This window comes from Panthera leo, chromosome A2 (assembly GCF_018350215.1).
Source record: "Panthera leo isolate Ple1 chromosome A2, P.leo_Ple1_pat1.1, whole genome shotgun sequence".
NCBI classification, from domain to species: Eukaryota; Metazoa; Chordata; class Mammalia; order Carnivora; family Felidae; genus Panthera; species Panthera leo.
In genome coordinates this window covers 57,464,909-57,486,192 of record NC_056680.1, presented here as the reverse complement: position 1 = coordinate 57,486,192, position 21,284 = coordinate 57,464,909, and the positions used below count along the sequence as shown (strand labels likewise).

General features: G+C 44.1%; 1 protein-coding gene across 3 annotated transcripts in view; it reads left to right on the top strand.

Annotated features, from left to right (window-relative positions):
• Window positions 1-21,284, top strand: part of EEFSEC (eukaryotic elongation factor, selenocysteine-tRNA specific) — a 248,753-nt gene that overhangs the window by 99,866 nt on the left and 127,603 nt on the right. For all 3 annotated transcript variants that reach the window (XM_042912414.1, XM_042912408.1, XM_042912425.1), the window contains exons 3-4: window positions 11,239-11,335; window positions 13,571-13,735. In XM_042912414.1, coding sequence (XP_042768348.1) covers window positions 11,239-11,335; window positions 13,571-13,735 — 262 coding nt within the window. The remainder of the gene's footprint in view (window positions 1-11,238; window positions 11,336-13,570; window positions 13,736-21,284) is intronic.

Here is a 21,284-nt window from a genome sequence, read left to right as displayed (position 1 = left end):
GATGCTAAATGTAATCTCCACATTAGCCACACATACACACACACACACACACACACACACACAAAGCTATAGAATATATATAAAAGAAACGGAAAGGAAAGTTAACTGTTTCACAACAACAACAACAACAACAACAGCAACAACTAAACACCAAAAAAGATACTAATGCAAGAAATAAGAGACCAAAAAAGCTCTAAGGCACATAGGAAACAAATAGCATAATGACAGAATTCCCTCCTTATTAGTAGTTTCTTTAAATGTAAATGGATTAAGTTCACCAATTAAAGGGGAGGCAGTGGCAGAATAGACAAAAACACATGGTCTAACTATAGGTGCTCTACTAGAGGCTCACTTTAGATCCAAAGACACAAATCAATTGAAAGTGAATGGATGAAAAAAGATATTCCATGCAAATGATAATCAAAAGAGACCAGGGATGGCTATGTTTATATTAGACAAAATAGACTTTCAATAAAAAAAGATTATGAGAGATAAAGAAGGATATTATATATTAATAGAAGTTCCAATACAGCAAGAAGAAATAACAATTATAAGCATACTACATACCTAATGACAGACCCTCAAAATATATGAAGCAAAAACTGACAGAATTGAAAAAGACCTAGTTCTAGAACAATAGTTAGAGATTACAATGATAGATAGAGGAACCAGACAGAAGATAAGGAAGGAAATAGAGGACTTAACACAACAAACCAACTAGCCTAACAGCCATATACAAAACACTTGATCCAACATTCTTCCCACATGCACATGGGACATTTTCCAGGACAGGCCGTGCCAAATTAAGTCTCAATAGATTTAAAAAGTCAGATCTCCTACTAAATATCTTTTCTGACCACAACAGGATAAAGGTAGAAATCAATAACAGAGGTAAGATTGGAAAATTCACAAGTTGGTGGAAATTAATATATGTAAACAACCAATGGATCAAGGAAGAAATCATAAGGCAAATTAGAAATACTTGGAGATGAATGATAACCAAAACATACTATTATGGAATGCAGTAAAAGCAGTGATGAGGGGGAAATTTATAGTTATAAATTCTAACATTAAAAAATAAGAATGATTTGAAATTAGCAACCTAACTTTACAACTTAAGGAACCAGAAAAAGAACAAACTAAACTTAAGGATAGCACAAAGAAGTTAATAATAAAAGATTAGAGAAGAGAAAAATGAAATAGGAAAAGAAAAACAATAGAGAAAAGGAAACCAGAAGTTGGTTTCGAAAAGATCAACCAAATTGACAAGCTAGATGGACTAAGACAAAAAGAGAGAAGACTCAAATTATTAAAATCAGAAATGAAAATGAGAATATTACTATTAAGTCTATAGAAACTAAAATTGGACAACCTTGATGAAATGGACAAAGTCCTGGAAAAATAAAATCTACCAAGACCAAATCACAAATACATAGACAATCTGAATAGACCTGTTTGAAGGAGATTGAATCAACAATCAAAAATCTCCTAACAAAGAAAAACTCTGGATCTGATTAATTGTCAAATCCCAACAGTTAGAGAAGAGCTAACACCAATTCTTAAACTTTTCCAAACAAATCGAAGAGGAGAGAACACTTTCTAGCTCATTCTTTGAGGTCAGCACTACCTTGATACCAAAGTCAGACAAAGATACTAAAAGAGAAGAAAACTGCAGACCCAAATCCCTTATGAATATTGATGTAAAAATCCTCAGCAGAATGCTAGCAAACTGAATTTAGCAGCATACTAAAAGGATTATATACCACAACTAAGTGGGGCTTATTCCTGGAATGCAAGGATGGTTTAACATACAAAAACCATTTAATGTAAAATACCACATGGTCATCAATTGATAGGGAAAAAGCATTTGACAAAATTCAATACCCTTTCATGCTAAAAACACTCAACAAACCAGGAAGAGAAGGAAAGTACCTCAAAATAATAAAAGCCATATGTGAAAAACGTACAACAAACATCATATGCAGTGGTAGAAGGCTAAAGTTTTTCCTTTAAGATCAGGAACAAGACAGATGTTACCACTTTTTACCCCTTCTATTCAAAACAGTACTGGAAGTTCTAGCCAGAGCAATTAGGCAAGAAAAGTAAATAAAAGCATCCAAGTTGGAAAGGAAGAAGTAAAATTATCCCTTCATGGATGATATGATCTTATATGTGGAAAACCTCATTAAGCTTATAAATGAATTCAGCAGAGTAGCAGGATACAAAGCCAACGTGTAAAAATCAGTTGGATTTCTATATATTAACAATGAATAATCTGAAAATCAAATTATGAAAAGAATTCCATTTGTAGTAGCATCCAAAATAATAAAATACTTAGGAATTAACAAAGGAGACAAAAGACTTACATAATGAAGACTAATGAAGACATTGCTGAAAGAAATTTAAAAAGACATAAATAAATGGAAACACATTTCATGTTCATGGATTGGAAGACTTATTACTGTCAACATGTCAGTGCTACCCCAAGCAATTTACAGATTCAACATAATCCCTGTCAAAATCCCAATCAAGTTTTTTGCAAAAATAAAAAAACCTGTACTGAAATTCATATGGGGTCTGAAAATTCCCCAAATAGCCAAAACATTCTTGAAAAAGACAAACAAAACTAGACAGTTCACACTTTATGATTTCAAATCTTACTACAGTGCTACAGTAATCAAAGCAGTATTGTACTGGCATAAGGCAGACATATACACCAATGGAATAGAGTAGAGAGCCCAGAAATAAACTCTTGCATATATGGTCAATGGAGGGTTGACAAGGGGGCCAAGACCATTCAATGGGGGAAGGACAGTCTTTCAACAAATGCTGCTGGGAAAATTGGATGGATATCCACATGCAAATATGATATCTAACGTCATATACAAACATTAGCTCAAAAGGGATCAAAGAACCAAATGTAGGACTTAAAACTCTCAGAAGAAAAATTTTTTTAAATTTGTGCATCAAAAGACTGTATCAGCAGAATAAAAAGACCACCTACAGAATGGGAGAAAATATTTGTAAATCTGTATATCTGATAATAAGTATATATAGGTAACTCCTAAAACTGAAGAACAAAAAACAAATGACCTGATTCAAAAATGGGAAAGACTTGAATAGACATTTCTCCAAAGAAGGTACACAAATGGCCAATGAGTACGTGAAAAAAAAAAAAAAATGCCAGCATCACTAATCATTAGGGAATTGCAAATAAAACTGCAGTGAGATACCAGTTCACACCTATTTGGATTGCAGTTGTCAAAAACAAGGAAGTAAGTGTTGACGAAATGTGGATAATTGGAGCCATTGTGCACTGTTGGTGGGAATGTAAAATGCTGCAGCCGACATGGATAATGGTATGGAGGTTCCTCAAAAATTAAAAAATAGTAATGTTAACTAACTGGAATTTAAGTAAAAACTTAAAAAAACTAAAAATAGAATTACCATGCACCAATTCTTCTTCTGGGTATATACTCAAAAGAATTGAAAACCGGGTCCCCAAGAGATGTTCATAATAACATCATTCACCATAGCCGAAAGGTGGAAGCAAACCAGGTATCCGTTGATGGAAGAATGGATAAGCAAATTGTGGAATACATACAATGGAATATTATTTATCCCTAAAACTGGAGGAAATTCTGATACATGCCACAGCATAGATGAACCTCAACGATATTTTGCTACATGAAATAAGGCAGTCACAAGAAGGCAAATACTGCATGATGCCATTTACATGAGATAATTAGAATAGTCAAAATCATAGAGCCAGAGTACTGTTGCCAGGAGCTGAGGGATGGGAGGATGGGGTTATTGTTTAATCGGTATGGAGTTTCAGTTTTACAAGAAAAAAGAGCTGTGGAGATGGATGGTGGTGATGGCTGCACAACATTACAGATGTATTTTATACCACTGAACTGCACACTTAAATATGGTTAAGGTGTGTATTTTTGTTATGTGTATTTTGTTATGTGTATTTTTATGTGTTTTTTTTGTTATGTGTATTTTTTTTGTTATGGGTATTTATTTTACCACTATAAAAAAAATTGGGAGTGGGGGGAAATGCATGGAGTTATCTTAGAAAGTTAATTCTTTTTCTGTTATCTTTAAATTTCATCGGTTAAGTTCAAGAAAATGTCTCAGCTTGGTCCTAGTATGTCTTTAGTGCTTCCCTAACTTTCTAACCAGGCTCAGAACCTTCAGCAAGGAATAGTATCTAGCTAGGATTTAATAGCCTTCTTTTGTTTTCTTTATTTATTTTTGTAGCTACAGTAGTAGATTTCTTGTCCCCTGAAGGGAACTGTGGGTGATTAATCAAACGTCCCTTAAAGCAGAGAATCATAAAAAATGGCACATTGAAACCTTACATAATATTTTAACTTAGAGTATATCCGTGCATTCTTATAATATCAATAACATAAGTTGCTCCGGGGAAACATAAAAGGCTCTCAGCATCATGCCTCTCCTTCTCCATTAGCAGCTAATCCAGGCTCATCGGAGTCATCTTGGCTTTGCGGGCAATTTTGCATCCTGAATTCAGGCCCATCTCCTCTTCTTCGTGCTGTTTTGTTTAGGCATGTGTGATTTCTGCACTATCTGTAATTTCAATATCACACAAATTAGCACTCCTGATTCATGTTACCATTCATTCTTTTGGTCTGAATTCAGGAAAGGAAGCTATATTCTGGATGTTCTTCTTGGTCAGAATTTATGTTTTTAAAAGCTCTAGGGTTTGTTGCTTTGCCAGCATTAAAAAGTTGTAATTTGCAAGTCCAGCTGCAGTACCTTAGGCAGTTGGGGTTGTCATTTTGGCGCCTTTTTTTTTAATATCCAGGTGCAGCATGCTTGTGTGTGTGTGTGTGTGTGTGTGTGTGTGTGTGTGTGTGAGTGTGTGTGATTGTTTCTCTTGGTAGCATAAGTTAGAATAGTTCTACTAGTGTGTTAGAGGTGTTCTCCAGTTAAATAACCTGGAGAAAACGAAACAAATGGCTTCAGTTCTGTTGTGAATATCGGCATCACATGGCTTCCTGTGGCCAAAGTCCTTGCCCCAGTAACTCATGACCTTGTTATATCTGTCACTTGCTGGAAAATGTTTTGCCCGCCCCATGTTTTCTTCTAGTTTGAGCCCGCTGACTGGCACCCTGAGTTCTTTTGCATATAAGCCATTCCCAAATGCACCGTCTGCAGTTTGGGTCTCCTTAAAGTGAAGCCCGATTTGCACAGCAGCGTGAGTGAATTTTTCTGTGTTTTCACAGCCTCCTCTGAAGTCTTTTATCATTTTCTTATTCGCACTTAATTTGGCACCAGGTTGTAAAGAGATCTGCCTGTATTTCATCTTTCTAAATAATTCTATTTAGCTCTCATAGAAACAGCTATTTTTCACACTGTTGTTTTATGATACTAAATTAAATTAAAATAACACAGCTGGCATTACCAAGTTTATGCCATAACCACTGTGTCTCCTGTTCAACTTAAAGGTCAGGTGGTGAAGGCAAAAGTGTGGGGTGGACTAGACTCTCGAGCGGGGCTTCGAAACTCAAGCCGTCTCCTGGGTGTGGGCACCTAGTGCACTAGGCTTTAGGCACGGGTTTTGCAGAGCAGAGGGAGTGAAGACCCATCCGCCAATGGCTGTCCTTGTGGCTGGTGGTGGGAGGGCCTCTTCTGTGCCTTTTCTTTGTTGCAGATGATACTGGTTTTCCATGTAGATAGTAACAGAGTCATGTTTTTCAATAAATGTATTTAAGGAGGAACGTGAACTGTTTTAAAGGAAAAAAACCTGAGAAAGTAACAGCTTAGGTGGTACGTCGATTTGACGAATCTTGTGAAGAGGGCGTTAGGACCAGTGACCCGTGTGAAGGTGACACTGAAATAGAGGCAAAAGGGAATGGAGCAGAGCAGCCCAGCCCTGTCCTGGTGGGTGGGGGCACCGGACTCCCTCTTCTGTTCTTCTGTTTCAAGGGAGCCGTGGTGACATCTGACACAGTAGTCATTCCCAGGGGAGGGATGGTGGGGGTCACCCTTAGGATGTCCAACACAGTGGGAAGGACACTACTCTAGAACAGGGCTTTTTGCCTCTGCCATTTACTTCACTTACGACTCTTTAGCAATCATTTAACCTCTCTGTGCCTCAGTTTCCCCATCTCTAAAATGCCACTTTTACCCCTCCCTTCATTACCACGAGGGTTAAATGGGGTGATGTGTATGAAGGCTTTTAGCCAAGCGTTATGCCACTCACCTAGTGCTCAAATAACGTTATGGGAATGTTAACGATTCTTCCTACCTCCAAGGGTTGTTTTAAGGATCCAGTAAATTTATGTCTTTATCTGAAAGTGATAGCAAACTGAGAATATTAAGTACTGTCATTATAGTTATTATCATCTTTCTTTCATTGGTTTGAGAATAAAATTTACTGAAGGGCAAGGATTTTGTTACTCCATTTATAGGACTTAAATATGTTATGTTCCCTGATCTTTGAAGATCAGCCACTTTCCAAATTCTCGTGGATTTGAGAAAAGGCACACAGCCCTACCTCTAACCCAGGCAGATGGAACACTGTTCTCTTGATATTCTCAGGGGAATGGTAAACCCAGAGTTACCTTTTAATCATAGCCCCACCACTCATTAGCTGTGTGACCTAGAGCAAATGACAGAACCTGGCCAGCTTAGGACCCCCTTCTGTAATACTGGAGGAGGAGGAATCACAGCCACCTCATGGGGTTGATAACATGAGGAGTGCAGAGCTTCTAGCACAGGTGCTGGGACTGTGGATACTTGACCCCACCCCTTCCCTTCACCCCCACTGTGCTGGACACTGGATTGCATGAGGCACTTTGGAGAAATTTTTAGACTTGGGGGGAAGGTAAGGGTGCATCTACTGGAGGAGGCAAAGACCAGAACCAGAAGTGGTATGGAAATGTCCCCTGAAAGTACACTTAGTATGTAAACAGATGGAAGATGTTCAACATTATCTGGCTTACTAAGGAAATACAAATTAAAATGAGGTATGTATAAAAAATAATGAGCTTTTGATGTATGTTTAGTGAAATAGACATACCAGATGTTCACTGTGGTAGTGAAAAGGGTAGCAAACCTTTCAATGTATGTTTTTTTCTTTTTAATTGAGATAAATCACATACCATAAAATTCACCCTTTTATTGTGTATAGAATTACACAACCATCACCATTATCTGATTTCAAAAACACTGTACCCATTAAGCAGCTGTTTCCTATTCCCTCAGCCCTGGAAACCACCAGTCTGTTTTCTGTCTCTCTGAATTTGCCTATTCTGGATATTTCATAAAAATCACGCAATATGTCACCTCTTACATCTGGCTTCATTCACTTAGCATTGATGGGCACTTAGGCTGTTTCCACATTTTTGCTTTTGTGAATAGCGCTTTTATGAACATACATGCACATGTATTTGTTTGAGTACCTGCCTCCCATTCTTTTGAGTTTATACATAGAAATCTCTGGGCCATATGGTAATTCTACATCTCCTTCATTTTTGAAGCAGGTTTCTTTTGCTGGAAACATAAGACTTGGTTGACTTTTTTTTTCTTAACTTCCAGCATTTTGAATATGGCATCTGCATTACCTTCTAGGCTGCCATGATTTTTTTTCTTTTCTTTTTTTAACTTGTTCATTTATTCATTTATTTAATAAATACTTATCAAGTGTCTGCTCTATGATAGATTTTGGGGGGTGTTGTTAATTGTTGTTTAGGTATTTGGGATTGGCTGCCCTGGTTTCTGATGAGAGATCAGCTGTTAATCTTATTGAGGATGCCTTGTACTGAATGAGCCACTTCTCTCTGGTTGCTTTCTCCTTGTCATTGGCTTTGACAGCTTGATTATGGTGTGTCTAGATCACATCTCTGAGTTTTTCCCACTTGGAATTTGCTGAGCTTTGTAGATGTCCTTCAAAAACTTCCAAAGTTTTTGAAGTTTATTCAGATCTTTCTGCCCCATCTCTGTCCTTTGTTTTTGAACTTTTCAATATGCGTATGTTGATGTACTTGATGATGTCTCCTGTATCGTTGAGGCCATGTTCATTTCTCTTCTCTCTTTTTTCTTAGTTTTCCTCAGATTGCATAACTTCTATTGACCTATTCTCAAGTTTGTTGATTCTTCTGCCTGCTCAAATTTTTCCATTCCAGAATTTCTATTTGATTCTTTTTTGTAATTTCTAACTCTTTTTCGATATTTCCTATTTGGTGACTCATTATCTTCATTCTTTCCTTTAGATCTTTAGACATGGTTTCCTTTGTTTCTTGAATATATTTAAAATAGCTGATTTTCAGTTTTTGTCTAGTAGGGCTTTCTCATGAACAATTTTTATTAACTCCTTTTTTTCTTTGTGGATGGACCGTACTTTTGTTTCTTTGTTGTATTGTTATTTTTTTGTTGAACACTGGACATATAGAATAATATAATGTGGCAGTTCTGGATGTCAGATTCTCCTCTTCACCCACACTTTCAGAGTTTGTTGCTATTATTTTGTTAGTGACTTTTGTGAAGTAATTCTGTACAGTCATGTGTGACCACTGAAGTCTCTGCTCAGTTAGCTTACTGGTCAGCTAATGATTAGACAGAGATTTTCATTAAGCCTAGAATCAGTAAGTCTCCCAGTCTTTGCCAAGGATTAAAAAAAAATTTTTTTTTAATGTTTATTTGTGTGTGTGTGAGAGAGAGATAGAGTGCAAGTGGGGGGAGGGGCAGAGAGAAGGAGACACAGAACCCAAAGCAGGCCCCAGGCTCTGAGCTGTCAGCACAGAGCCCAATGTGGGGCTTGAACCCACTGACTGAAAGATCATGACCTTAGCAGAAGTCGGACGCTTAACTGACTGAGCCACTCAGGGGCCCCTGCCAAGGATTTCTATTGGGTCATGCTTTCAGTGCTCAGGCAGGCATTTGACAACTCTGCCTCGGCCTTCACTTCCTGCTTGCATAGAATCTTACAATCAGCCAAAGGTGAGAGTTTAGGGCCTTCTCATATCTTTCCTGACAGTGTCCAGGCATGCCCATAGCTTTTTGCCGCCAAATAGCCTTATAGACTACCAGGAAAGCTCCAAACCTCCCATGGGAGCTCCCAGCTTTTCCTTCTGTGACCAGTTTGCCCAAACTGTTATCCTCTGCCTCAAGCAGCTGCCTCTAATTGTTTTCAACAAATGTCCTCGAGGAAAATGCTGTTCACACTGGGCAAACTCCAAAGCAGGTCAAATAAAGATAGCCTTGTAAATATAGTCTTCCAGGGAGCTACCAGATTGGAAAAATAATGATACTTCTCTGGGAAAGGGGCTTTGATGGAACTCAAACCCACTCTGCAACCTGCTGTCAGGCTGCTGGCTTCCATTCTGATTGCAGATGTTGGCTATTAGGGCTAGTGCGAAGTTGGGGAGGGGTGGGTGGGAATAAGGCAAGTTAAAATGCCACAAAGCTCTTTTTAAAAAAATGTTTATTTATTTATTTTGAGAGAGAGAGCACGTGCAAGTGGGGAAGGGGCAGAGAGAGAGAGGGAGAGAGAATACCAAGCAGGTTCCATGCTGTCAGCACACAGCCTGACCTGGGGCTTGATCCCATGAACTGTGAGATCATGACCTGAATCAAAACCAAGAGTTGGACGCTCAACTGACTGAGCCACCCAGGTGCCCTGCCACAAAGCTCTGTTATTCTTACCAAGGTTCAGCCATTTTTCTTGAATAAACATTCCACAGATTGCTGCAAACCTTTGGTTAATTTCTAGAATTCTGGAAAAGTTACTTCTGATGATTTTTGCTACTGTTCTTTTTTTGCTTTTATGGAGGAGAGATTTGTTGAATGTCTTTATTCTACCATTTTGCTGATTTTTCAATGTATATTGAGTCTTAGACTTCTTTCTTATGAATGAACCCCAAAGCAAGGGGGGAAAAAGCCACTCACATTCACCAACATGTGTTATCAGTGTTACTTATAATAGTGAAAAATTTGAAATGTTCTAAATCAGTGACATTGGTGGGGGAAAGCATGTAAATTCTGAGTAACACTATTACGCAGCCATTAGGAAAGCAAGAGGAGGCCTGGGTGGTGGAATTATAACATGGAAGCTGTGAGTCTTGATTCTAGGGTCACATGGGCTGGATTGGAGTTTGCTCCAATGACTTGGAGCAAATTAATTTGCCCCTCTAAGCCTCAATTTCTCATCTATAAAATGGTGACAGTTCCGGGGTGCCTGGGTGGCTCAGTAGGTTAAGCATCCGACTTTAGCTTAGGTCATGATCTCGCGGTCTGTGAGTTCGAGCCCCGTGTCGGGCTCTGTGCTGACAGCTCGGAGCCTGGAGCCTGCTTCGGATTCTGTGTCTCCCTCTCTCTGCTCCTCCCCCACTCTCACTCTCTCTCTCTCACACTCACACAAAAATAAATAAACATTAAAATTTTTTTTTTTTTTTAATGGTGACAGTTCCATAGGGGTGCTGTGAGCTGTCAGTGTAGGTGTCCAGGCAATATGTGTGGCTCAGCCAAGTGAGTTGTTATCGCTGTTGTTGCTATCATCCAACAGAAAATTTGTTATGCTATAATGGCAAATAACAGCTAGAAGGATGTGAAATTTTATGTATGCTGTAACCAAAATATAAGAAAAAAAAATCCCTGGCAACGCATGGAAAAACCAAGGTTGGAAGAAAGCACACCACAATGGCAGGATTATGGGTTGTATATGTTCTCTTTTCCATTTTTAAACATCACTGGGAAAGATAAATGTCTACTTACAGTAAGAATCTCTTCTTAAAGAAGGAGAGGCTCTTCAGGAGGGCCCAGGCAGGAACACCCCCCACATTAGACACTGGGATAGTGGAAGTGTGTTTCCAGATGCATCTTCAGGGACTTTTTGGTAACCGGTATTTCCCGAGTCTCTGCAGGAAACTAGGATGTATTTCCTGGTCTTCTTCAAGAGGGTCTTTTATTCAGCATCCTGGGGGCCAGGGTTCACTGCTGCCTCCTCAGAGTGGGTTCTGAACGTGGTGGTTAAAACCTAAGAGCGCCCTTTTAAATTCTATCATCCAACCCAAAGGTTTTCTTGTAGGGCCTCTGTTTCCTCATCTGCCGAGTGGGAAAATGATGGTACTCTCTTCCTTGATGCTTTCCAAAGGATGGAAGGAGAGGCTATCCGAAGTGCTTGGTGCTTTGCCAGGTACTCCACAGATGTGCTGTGTCCGTGCTGGTGATCTCTGTAACTTGGCGGGGCTTGTTTTTCCATTTCAGGTTCCGAGGTGCACCGATTATATCCGTGGCGGCCAAGCCTGGGGGACCAGAGGCCCCCGAAACAGAAGCTCCACAGGGCATCTCAGAGCTCATTGAGGTACTTGAATCCAGGCTGGCCTCTGGCCCCAGCCCCACTCAGGCAGGTCCCTTTGTGTCCTGCTTGGTCTGATGGGGAGAGAGAGAGGAGGCACCCCAGCAAGACGACTCTGAGCTGGTTCCTTTAACTACCACCCCCCCACTTAGTATACCCTCCCTCACCTCCCTGCAAGAGTTAAACCAAAAGAGAAGCAGACCCCCCCCTCCCCCGTCTCGTTCAAAGTCCTGCCCAGCTGTCCACACTCTTGTAAGTCTTTCTTTTTCCTTTCTCTTGCTGAACACCCCCACCCGGACACAGCAGCTCCTGCCTCCTGGAGCTCTGGGCCATGTCATCCATTCCAGGCCTGCAGACTGTGCCTGTCCCCCAGTGTGTCCCACTGGCTGATGGAGATGGGCAGTGCAGCTCAGGTCCTCATGGTCTCCACCAAATAGTGGAGCCTCTGAGGCACAGGCTCTGTGTCCAGGCTCAGTGGTAGATAAAGGGAGGGAGCCCAGCCACCGTGGGGTGTCGAGGGTAGCCAGAGGGCAGGTTGGGGATAGTGGGGTGGTGGTGATGCTGCTGGAAGGATGGCGGTGAGAAGGGGGATCTCAGTGTCCCTCGCTAAGAGGGGTGGAGTGGCGAGGTACCTCGACTCTGGGGCTGCGTGCTGGGCCTACCACCTGCTGTCTCTTGCCTCTATTCCCTCAGTTTTAAGTAGGGAAAATCCCAGCACCACTTCCCTTTGGACTTGGTGTGAAGGTTAAGTGATCATTAACCTTTTCACAATGATCATTAGCTTTCACAGTGGCCCTGGGAGGCTTAAGTTATCTGCATCTTACCAAGGAAAGTGTCAGACTCAGGGAAGTCAAGTAACTTGCCCAAGGTCTCACAGCAAATATGTGGTGGAGCTGGCATTTAGTCCCAGGTCGGTTGTTGGGTGTCTTTGGGGTCCACCTGTATCTGGACCCACAAGAGCCAAGATCAAATGTGACCGAGTACACTGCCACCATTTCTATGATAACAAGGTGCTGATCTGGCTGACTCTGCAAAGCAAACCTTTTCTGGGTGACGCTTTTGTTATTTTTTCGTCAGCTTCAGGGAGCACTGGTCTGGGAGCCTGGGACAGTCATTTTTGTTAAAGCAGAATTTGCCCATGTTGCTATGAAAGATGTTTGTCTATTCCTTTAAGAAGCCTCTGCATAAATATCAGGCAAAGCCTGTTCTGAATCTTTAGTCTTTTTCCAGAATTGTTATCACAAGGCTGAGAGTTTAGAACCTTCACTACCGAATACTTTTTGACAGCCTCTTCCCTGATGAAAGGAGAAAGCAGCAAAATAAAAGGAATAATGCAGCCTTTATTTCCATTTGTTTATAAGGAATTAGCTCTGACATTTCTGAGCACATAGATAGCATGAGGAAAAGGGGCTGGCTGAGGTCAAAGCTGGTGGAAAGTGTCAGCAGAGAAGAAAACTCAGAACCACAAATTGAGGGGGCAACACCGGGCCTTGGCAGACATTAGGTGGTCCCTCTGTCTCTGCCGGGGCTTAGAGAAACAGCATTCACCCCCTCCTTCCCTGCCACACGTGGTGGCAGCCCTGCTATCCTGCATCCTTTGGACACGTGTCCCTCTCTTGGGCACCGTGCCAGCTGCTACAGATACTTGGAAGGACTCAGGGCTCTAGGAGGGAGACAAATAAACAAATGATCACAGTGGTATGTTAACTGGTTGATGATGGGCTGGGGAAGGGAGCCATACAGAAAGGGTAGGAAAGCCTTCCCAGAGGTGATATGTCCCTGGAGAAGGGAGGTGAAGCTAGCTGGTACACCTCCAGGGCCTGCCAGGGGCTGGTGCCTGCTGTGAGAGGGCAAGTGGTGGGGGACGAGGCTTCCATGGTACCTAGGGGCTAGATGATGACACATCTTAAATTCTGCAGGCTCGGAAGGCTAGGAAAGCATGCGGCTTGGACTGACGCGTCCAGGGCTGTCCTGCAGCAGGTCCCTGTGCTGCAGTGCAGGCGAGGGCCTGGGGGTCGGCCTGTTAGGAGGCTGTTCATTATCCCAATGAGAGGAGAAAGAAGTTCCTTTGAACCAAGAGGAGCTGAGAGCACAGCAGGAGTTTGGAGTGTAATCAGGAAGCGGTCCATTTCTGATCTGGGCCAGCTTGCCCCGTTCCTGGCTACTCCCTCTGCCCTCCTCTGCCCTGCCCCACTCAGCTCCTCTCCCCAGCAGGGTGTGGCAGCAGCATCTCTTTTCTAGCTCCTGACGTCCCAGATTCCCATCCCGACGAGGGACCCCTCGGGACCATTCCTCATGTCTGTGGACCACTGTTTCTCCATCAGAGGCCAAGGCACTGTGATGACAGGGACCATCCTCTCAGGCTCCATCAGCCTCGGCGACAGTGTGGAGATTCCTGCCCTCAAGGTCAGTCTTACCTTGGCCTTCCTTTTGGCTTGTCTCTCTAGCGGCAAGGGAGAGCGACAGTCCCTTTGCCTCTCCGGTGGCTGAGCCCCTGGGCCAGATCCCTGGGGCTGGCCTTCGGGCTCTTCTCTGCTCTATCTTCTGTACTGCCCTGCCTGGATTCTGGAGCCACCACTCTCCCTAATCCTCAGAACAATACCCATTTACTGGAGGCCTGTGACGTGCCGTGATGAGCCTCCTGAGTGGGTGTTCTGTGTAGATAAAGAAACGGAAGCTCTAGAAGGTGTGGTGGGCCCAGGATCACCTGTCAACAAGTGAGGGTGCTGGCTGTACACCCTCCTTTTCTACCAGCTCCGTACGTCAGGGTGGCGAGTACATGTGCACTTATTTCTGGGTACTTTTTGCTTAGCTACAAGGATTTCAAGTTAAACACAATTAGAATCTTGTGTCACTCAGAGTCATAAAATCTGGCAGATATCCAGATGAGTTTTATACTCCCAGTGACCACTAGTAGGTGCCATGTTATCCCTCCGAAGACCTGTGAGAGGGATGGATAGCTGGGTATCTCCCTATCGCCCCCCCACCTCCTGGTAACTACCAGCCTGGTCTGATGTAAAAGGTGTTCAATGGCCTTGATAGTTCCCATCTTCAGTGGGCTTTTCTTATGGTTTTAGTTTACTGGAGAAGAACAACTTAGAGCCTCCTCAACCACCCTTCTCTTCAGGGGGTATAAAGGGTAGGGAAAAAGGCCTGGTTAGAACTAAGAAAAGCCTATGAGGAAACCTGGGGTCCAGGGTGGTTGTCTAGTTCTCAGAAGAGCCTGGAGTGCAGGGACACGGAGGCATGCACTTGGCCCCGTGTACTAAGCCAGGGACAATACCAGCTTCTGGGTGTGCACAGCCCTAGGTCAGTGAGTTCACTTTGCTTGCTAACTGGGAGTGCTTCCTGGAGGGCTGTGTTGAGACAGATTCTGTGGTTGTCTGGATCACTAGATGTATTAGGGTCCTCCAGAAAAACAGAACCAAAAAGATGTGGGTATATACATATACAGAGAGAAAGGGGTGTGTTTTAAGGAGTTGGCTCACATGATTATGAGGCCCAGCAGGTCCAAAATCTGCAGGATAAGCCAGCAAAGATGGAGACCCAGGGAAGAGTTGCAGTTCAAGTCTGAAGGCTGTTCACTGGCAGCATTTTTTCTTCTTCTAAGAAGGTCAGTCTTTCTGTTCAGGCCTTTAACTGATTGGACAGAGTCTACCCACATTATGGAGAATAATCTGCTTTACTCAAAGTCTTTTTTTTTTAAATTAATTATTTAACTCCAAGTCTTAGTGTTAATCTCATCCCCCCAAAACCCTCACATTGGGGTACCTGGGTGGCTCAGTCAGTTAAGCGTCCAACTTCAGCTCAGGTCATGATCTAATGGTTTGTGGGTTCAAGCCCCGTGTTGGGCTCTGTGTTGACAGCTTGGAGCCTGGAGCCTGCGTTAGACTCTGTGTCTTCTCTCTTCCCCTCCCCTGCTCATGCTCTGTCTTTCTCTCTCAAAAATAAATAAACATTAAAAAATTAAAGAAAAAAAAAACCTCACAGAAATATCCAAAATAGTGCTTGACCAAATATCTCAGTACAGTGGCTCAGCCTAGTTGACATGTAAAATATACCATCACCCTTTTGGGGGGAGAACCATGATTATAGTGTCTGCCCTGAGGAAGGGGAGGGCAAGGGGCACCTATCTGTTGTGTTGGCCTTTTCTGGTCTAGGACAGCCTGGGAGGATGTAGGAGAGGGGTATTTCAGGAATGACAGGAATGACCAGGGCTTCCCCAGGTAAAGGAAATCTCAGGTTTAAATTATCCCCTTCACTCATTTTATGGTGTTGTGGCTGTTGCTTTCCTCCTGCAGGGCTGAGGTTATTAGGGAAGAGCCTCCTGACCAGGGAGGACCAACCAAAAGAAAAGCTTCCTTTATAGGCCTGAGACTGGCCAGGTTCCAGGGCTCCCTGGGGCAGCAGCAGGAGTTGAAGGACAAGGCCCTGCCCTTCCGAGGCCTAGGGCCTCCCCTGACATAGGACCCGAGTCCTAAGGTCATAATCCCCTCCTCCACTGGCTGTTGTAGCTCCTCCCCTGAACACCATTAGTCCTGGATAAATACCACTTAAATCAAATCCATGTTGCGCCAGGGACTAAAAGTGTAAATCTTAGAAAAATAAAGCACAAAATTATGAAAATAAACCAAACTTATATTTAACACAGTTTAGATTATTATGGTGCTGTGTGTTAATTCTTAGCTGGAACAGAGAATGAGTCAAATGCTAAATTTCTTTGCCTTCTGGGTCCTCCCTGAGGCAGACCCCAAGGGGCCACCCTGATCCAGTATCCCTTCTTCCTTGGGAGAAGACCTGTTTGCAGCCTGGGAGAGCAGCTGGGAGCAGGAAGGAGGTGTCAGAAGAACTCGCTGTGGGACATAGACTTTGAAGTGCAGTACCTGAGGGAGGAACAGGTGCTTGATGACAGGGTCAGTGGCTGCCATGTTTGACCGAAAGCGTGGACCTGGGGAGGGCCGAGGCAAAAATAGTCAGCCACATTAGGCAGAGATGTTTGAGTGGGGACATGTTCTGAGGTCTTTGGCTACTTTTTCATCCTGATGAAAATGGAGCTTGCCTATCAAGGTCCCAGTTACTGATCTGTAGTACTTGGACACAAGGAAAGTGCGTGGCAAATACAAATTTAATTCTCCTCTTGCTTTTCTTCACCCATTTCCCCCAGCCTACTTTTCAACCCTCTATTGTCGTGTTCTTGTCTAAGTTGCTAGTCAGGGAAAGCATAATTTGTAAGTAGTGAACTTGGATATTTGGCTGAGGAATTTTCCAACCAAAGCATGGAACATGTAGCCTGGTTTTTCCTTTGCTGCGTCTAGTAAAATGTGAGAGGAAAGGAGTGAATTGGAGATGGAACTGTTAGCAAAAAGAAGCCTGTGCTTGATGATTTGGGAGATTCTCCGCCTCTTCAGATTCCAAAGGATGCTAAAAGTAGGAAATTGGCTTTGAGAAAGCATGCTCTGGAGAAAGGCCAGTGGTAAGGCTAGACAGCCTTTGCTGTGGAGATTGGGTATGTGACTCGTGGATCCAATCAAACATCTTAGCAGAAGCCAGGACTAGAGACAGGCTTCTCCAGGAAGAATCTATAGAGAACCTTCTTGTTTAATGGTGGAGATCCCCTTGATATACATGGGAGACACACGAGGTTTTTGAGAATGTTATATTGCAAAAACACTGGCAGTGTGGACTGAAAGGGACAGACCTGGTGAAATGTTTAAAAAAAAAAAAATAGAGCATTTGGACTTCTAGTATTCTAATTGTAGGAAATGGACTGATAGAATTACTCTACTAACTCATGTTATCCTTTAAGAAAAGGGAAGAATGACTCCAGGGGCAGAGCTGTGGACACAAAGGCAGAGGCCAGAGAAGGAAGCCTAAAGGCAGGGGCCTGTGGAGCCTCTGTGGGCCCAGAGGGTGGAGGACCAAGCCACAGAGGGTCACTTTCAGGCCAGGAAAGCTAAAGGAATTTGCTCTATTGGGTTTCAAATTTACTTAGGTCCAGTGACCTCTATGTTCCTTTCATTTTTTCCCTGTGCCTATATTTTAAAAGCAGAAAACTTGTCTTTTAGTTTCACACATCTGTAGATGGAGAGGCATTTGGCCCCAGGATGGATCATATCAGTATAACCCATGCCTGATTAGAGGGGTTAAATGATATTTTTGAGCGGGTGATACTTACAAGAGATTTTGGACTTAGAGTATGGTCTAGTGAGGTGAGAATTCGGGGATGTTGGGATGGGGTGAATGTATTTTACACATGTGAATGAAGTTTTGGGGACTGGAGGGTGGGGCGGACTATAGTGGTTTGTAGAACTGTGGACCACAAAAGCCATATCCACCTAGAAGCTCAGAAATGACCTTACTTGGAACAAAGTCTTTGCAGATGTAATTAAGGTAAGGTTCTCAAGATGAGGTCATCCCTTTTAGGGTGGGCTCTTTACCCCACGGTGTGTGTCCAATGACACAGATTGACAGAGGGAAGGGCGAATGAGGCTAGAGGCCAAGATTGGAGTTATGTGGCCCCAAGCCAAGGAACACCAGTGGTTGCCTGAAGCCACCAGACAGAGAAAGGTAGGGAAGGACTTCTCTCTGAGAGACTCCAGAGGGGACCAAACCCACTGACACGCTGATTTTGGACTTCTGGCCAAGAGAACTGCGAGAGAATAAATTTCTGTTATTTAACACTACCAAGTTTGGTAGTTGGTTAGGACAGCCCTAGGAAATGAATACGGATTTTAGATGGAAAGGACTGAAGTCAGAAAAAGTCTAAAGTCCTTTGCAGCTATGGGCAGGCCTCTTAACTCCACTGAGCTTGGACTTTGTCATGAGGAATGGCAGGGGTTGCCATGAGAGCTGAGTGTGTGTTGGCAGTAGAAGGCTTTACAGGTTAACATAGAGTCAGTACCGGTGTGTACTGATGGCCAGCTCTGTTCCTTCCTTCCTTTCCTGTAGTTCCCACCCAACAGATGAGAAAACCTAGGCCCAGGGCTTTGTTTTGCAACCAGACAGCAGAGCCGGCGTTTGAAGCCATTTGTCTGGCTCCAAAGACCAGGCACTGTCCACTATACCCACTACCCCTGGAGCCCCCAAGGAAACGGTAGGTACCAGTGGCGTTTCCTCCTTGGGGCAGGACCCTCCAACCTCCAGAGCAGCTTTGTAGGTGAGCCGGGTACCCCACTGAGGCCTCTCCTGGGCCACGGAGCCTATAAAAACACATTTCAGAAGCTCCTGAGGTCTAGAGCTCCTGACCTCCTCTCAGCCCCCACTTTCCACTAACCATAATTAGTGGCCGGTGCCTATTGGGCACTGGGGACATTGCAGGGTGGGGGCTTTAAATTAGATGGCCCTCCTCCCAAACCTGGTGACATCCTTGTCAGATTTCACTAATCAACTTGGACACATCTGACCGCTTGAACTCCCTCAGAGGCAGGGCACAGCCATTCCAAATAAACAGTCGCATTCCCCTCTTGGCCAGGGCTGGCCCGCTGGAGCCAGTCAGACCCTGGCCCCTGTCTCTGCTGCCTGTGTCCATTCCCAGCTGGGGCCCATTAGCCAATTGAGGAAATGTTGGGGAACGGGAATGAAGGAGAAAAACCAAATCCCACTTAGAGCCCAGAATGGCGTAAACACCAGCCATCTTGAGATTCGCCAGCCTTCTCCTCAAGGCTTTTTGGCCTGGGAAATCCCTCTGGTCGCATCTGATCCTGGGATTTTCGGCTAGTGATGTTTCCAATGGGTATTGGCTGTCAGAGTTGTAGCGTCAGAAACTGTCAGAGCCACACACCATGGAGAGAGAGAGAGAGAGAGAGAGAGAGACGTCTGGGAGTTCAGAGGCAAGTTCTTGGCCTCTCTCTGTCTCGCTGATTCTTCACAAACTCAAGTCTTGCCTCAGTCTGGGGCCTCTGGAAGAGGGGCACTATGGTGCGGTGCCCACTGGGGATGGCGGGTGGAAGGTTCCTAGCACCGAGTAGGCACATGGGTTTTAGGTGATAATTCTTGTCTTTATTGTTGCCATTCAGCGTTACTTTCCTGTGGAATTTCTCTTGTGGGGTACGGGAGGAGGAAATGGCAGGGCACTTCCCAGGTTGCAAGGAAACAGTTCTTTTCAGGGCTGCTAAATGAGTCGTTGAGATGGAAATACGCGTCACGGCCCTCATGTCAGTTTTCTCATAATGGTGACAAACATTATTAGGTATATAAAGATGCCTATTTAGTTGGTAAAACTGTTAGAGGAAAGTTCAGAATTTGGTAGTATATTTCTCTAAATTGAGTCCATATTCAGACTTATTTTTTCCTTTATGAACACCCCCTGAAAGGAAAAAAAAATTATCAAATACTACTAGACGTTGTTACTCTGACCTTTGCCTCCACTCTTGGGCGTTGATCGCAAGGTGAGAAGAGAAAGCCGTGGCATCTGGAAAGATGCATTTTCTCCCTTCAGCAAGCCCACAGCTGCATCCTCTGCCTGACCTGCCCTGCCCCTACTCCTAGCAACCCTCCTTCCCTTGTCCTTGTTTTTCACCCAGAAGCCTTGGTGAGCTGTCCCCCTACCCTGGAGCACGTGACCTCTTCCCTTCCTCTGGATTGTTAGCCGCTGCCTCCCATGGGTGCTCTGGGTCAGCACTTAGGCACTGCCTGGCACTGTGTCTGTCTCTGTGCCTGCGTCTCCCACCACGCTCATCTCCTGGAGGGCAGAGACTGGGTCCTGTCCTTCTCTGTGCTCTTAGCACCTGTCCTAGGGCTAGGGTCAGAGGAGGCCCCAGAAACTAGTTGATGAAAAAAAAAAAAAACAGTAGGGAACACCCATAAAGCAAATAAATGATTTGTTTTGTAGTAGGATTTTGATTCAGAATAGATAGTGAACGACTGTGGATGGCTGGGTTTGCAGCGGCTGCTCCCCAACCTCATGGATCCAGATGGAGAAGCCTAGAGTCGGGCAGCTGGCTGCTTCCTATGCCGGCAGTCTTCTTTTTGAGGCTCGAGTCTTGATGCTTCACTAGTGAGTAGCGCGAGATATTCCTGTGTCCCAGTGCCAGCTCATTTTCGGTTATAAACCAGGGGCCCAGGGCTACAGAGCTGCTTCCCGAGCCACCTGTGCACATCAGCTCTTAAGACTGAGCTCCCTCTGTTTCTGTGTCTTTTATCAAAAATGTAAAGCCTGATCGTCATCCTTGATCATTTCATGTTTCAGAAGATCTATAAAGAAGGAATGCTTTTTGTGAGTTTGATGTTTTCATGGTTGTCGGCCTCGGGGTGGAAACTCCTGGGAGTCTGTTCTCTGTACCTGGATGTCACATGTGCCAGGGGCGTGGAGCTAATGGAGCAGAGGGGGACAGGGATGGAGAAAGGGGAAGGAAGGAAATGGGGAACAGTTTGGAAAAGCCAGGGGAGAGGGGGCAGAGGCAGAGGCAGGTGTTTATCAGGTGCCTGTGGTCAGATCAACTTTCACTTGGTGTCCTGTCTCAGGGTGGTGAGTGGAGGGGTGGGGGTGGGGTCTCTGCCATCAGACCCTTGCCCTCAAGCTTCCCCTGTCTCCCGCTGGGACTGCAGCCCTCCCCTGCTCAGGTGCCAGCCCTCCAGCCCAGCCTCTCCCTGCTGACAGAGGGACAGATGGCGAGGTCTTTGTAGAGCCGTGCTTGGTCCCACTTATCTGCTGGTGGGCCCCTCGTCTCCAGGATGAAATCTGAAGTGCTCTGTGTGGCAGAGAGCTGGCTGTAGCCTCCCCTTTGTCACCTCTCCAGCCTCGGTTGCTTTCTGGTTTTTTTCACCACCTCCCTGCTGCCCAAACCACCAGTTTGTTCTCTGTATTTATGAGTCCGTCTCTGTTTGTTCGTTCATTCATTTTTTGGATTCCACACAGGAATGAAGTCATGGTATTTGCCTTTCTGTGTGTGTGACTCACCTCTCTCACTCTGTCTCAGTTTCTCATCCCAGAGCAACACCAGATCTCTTGTGCTCC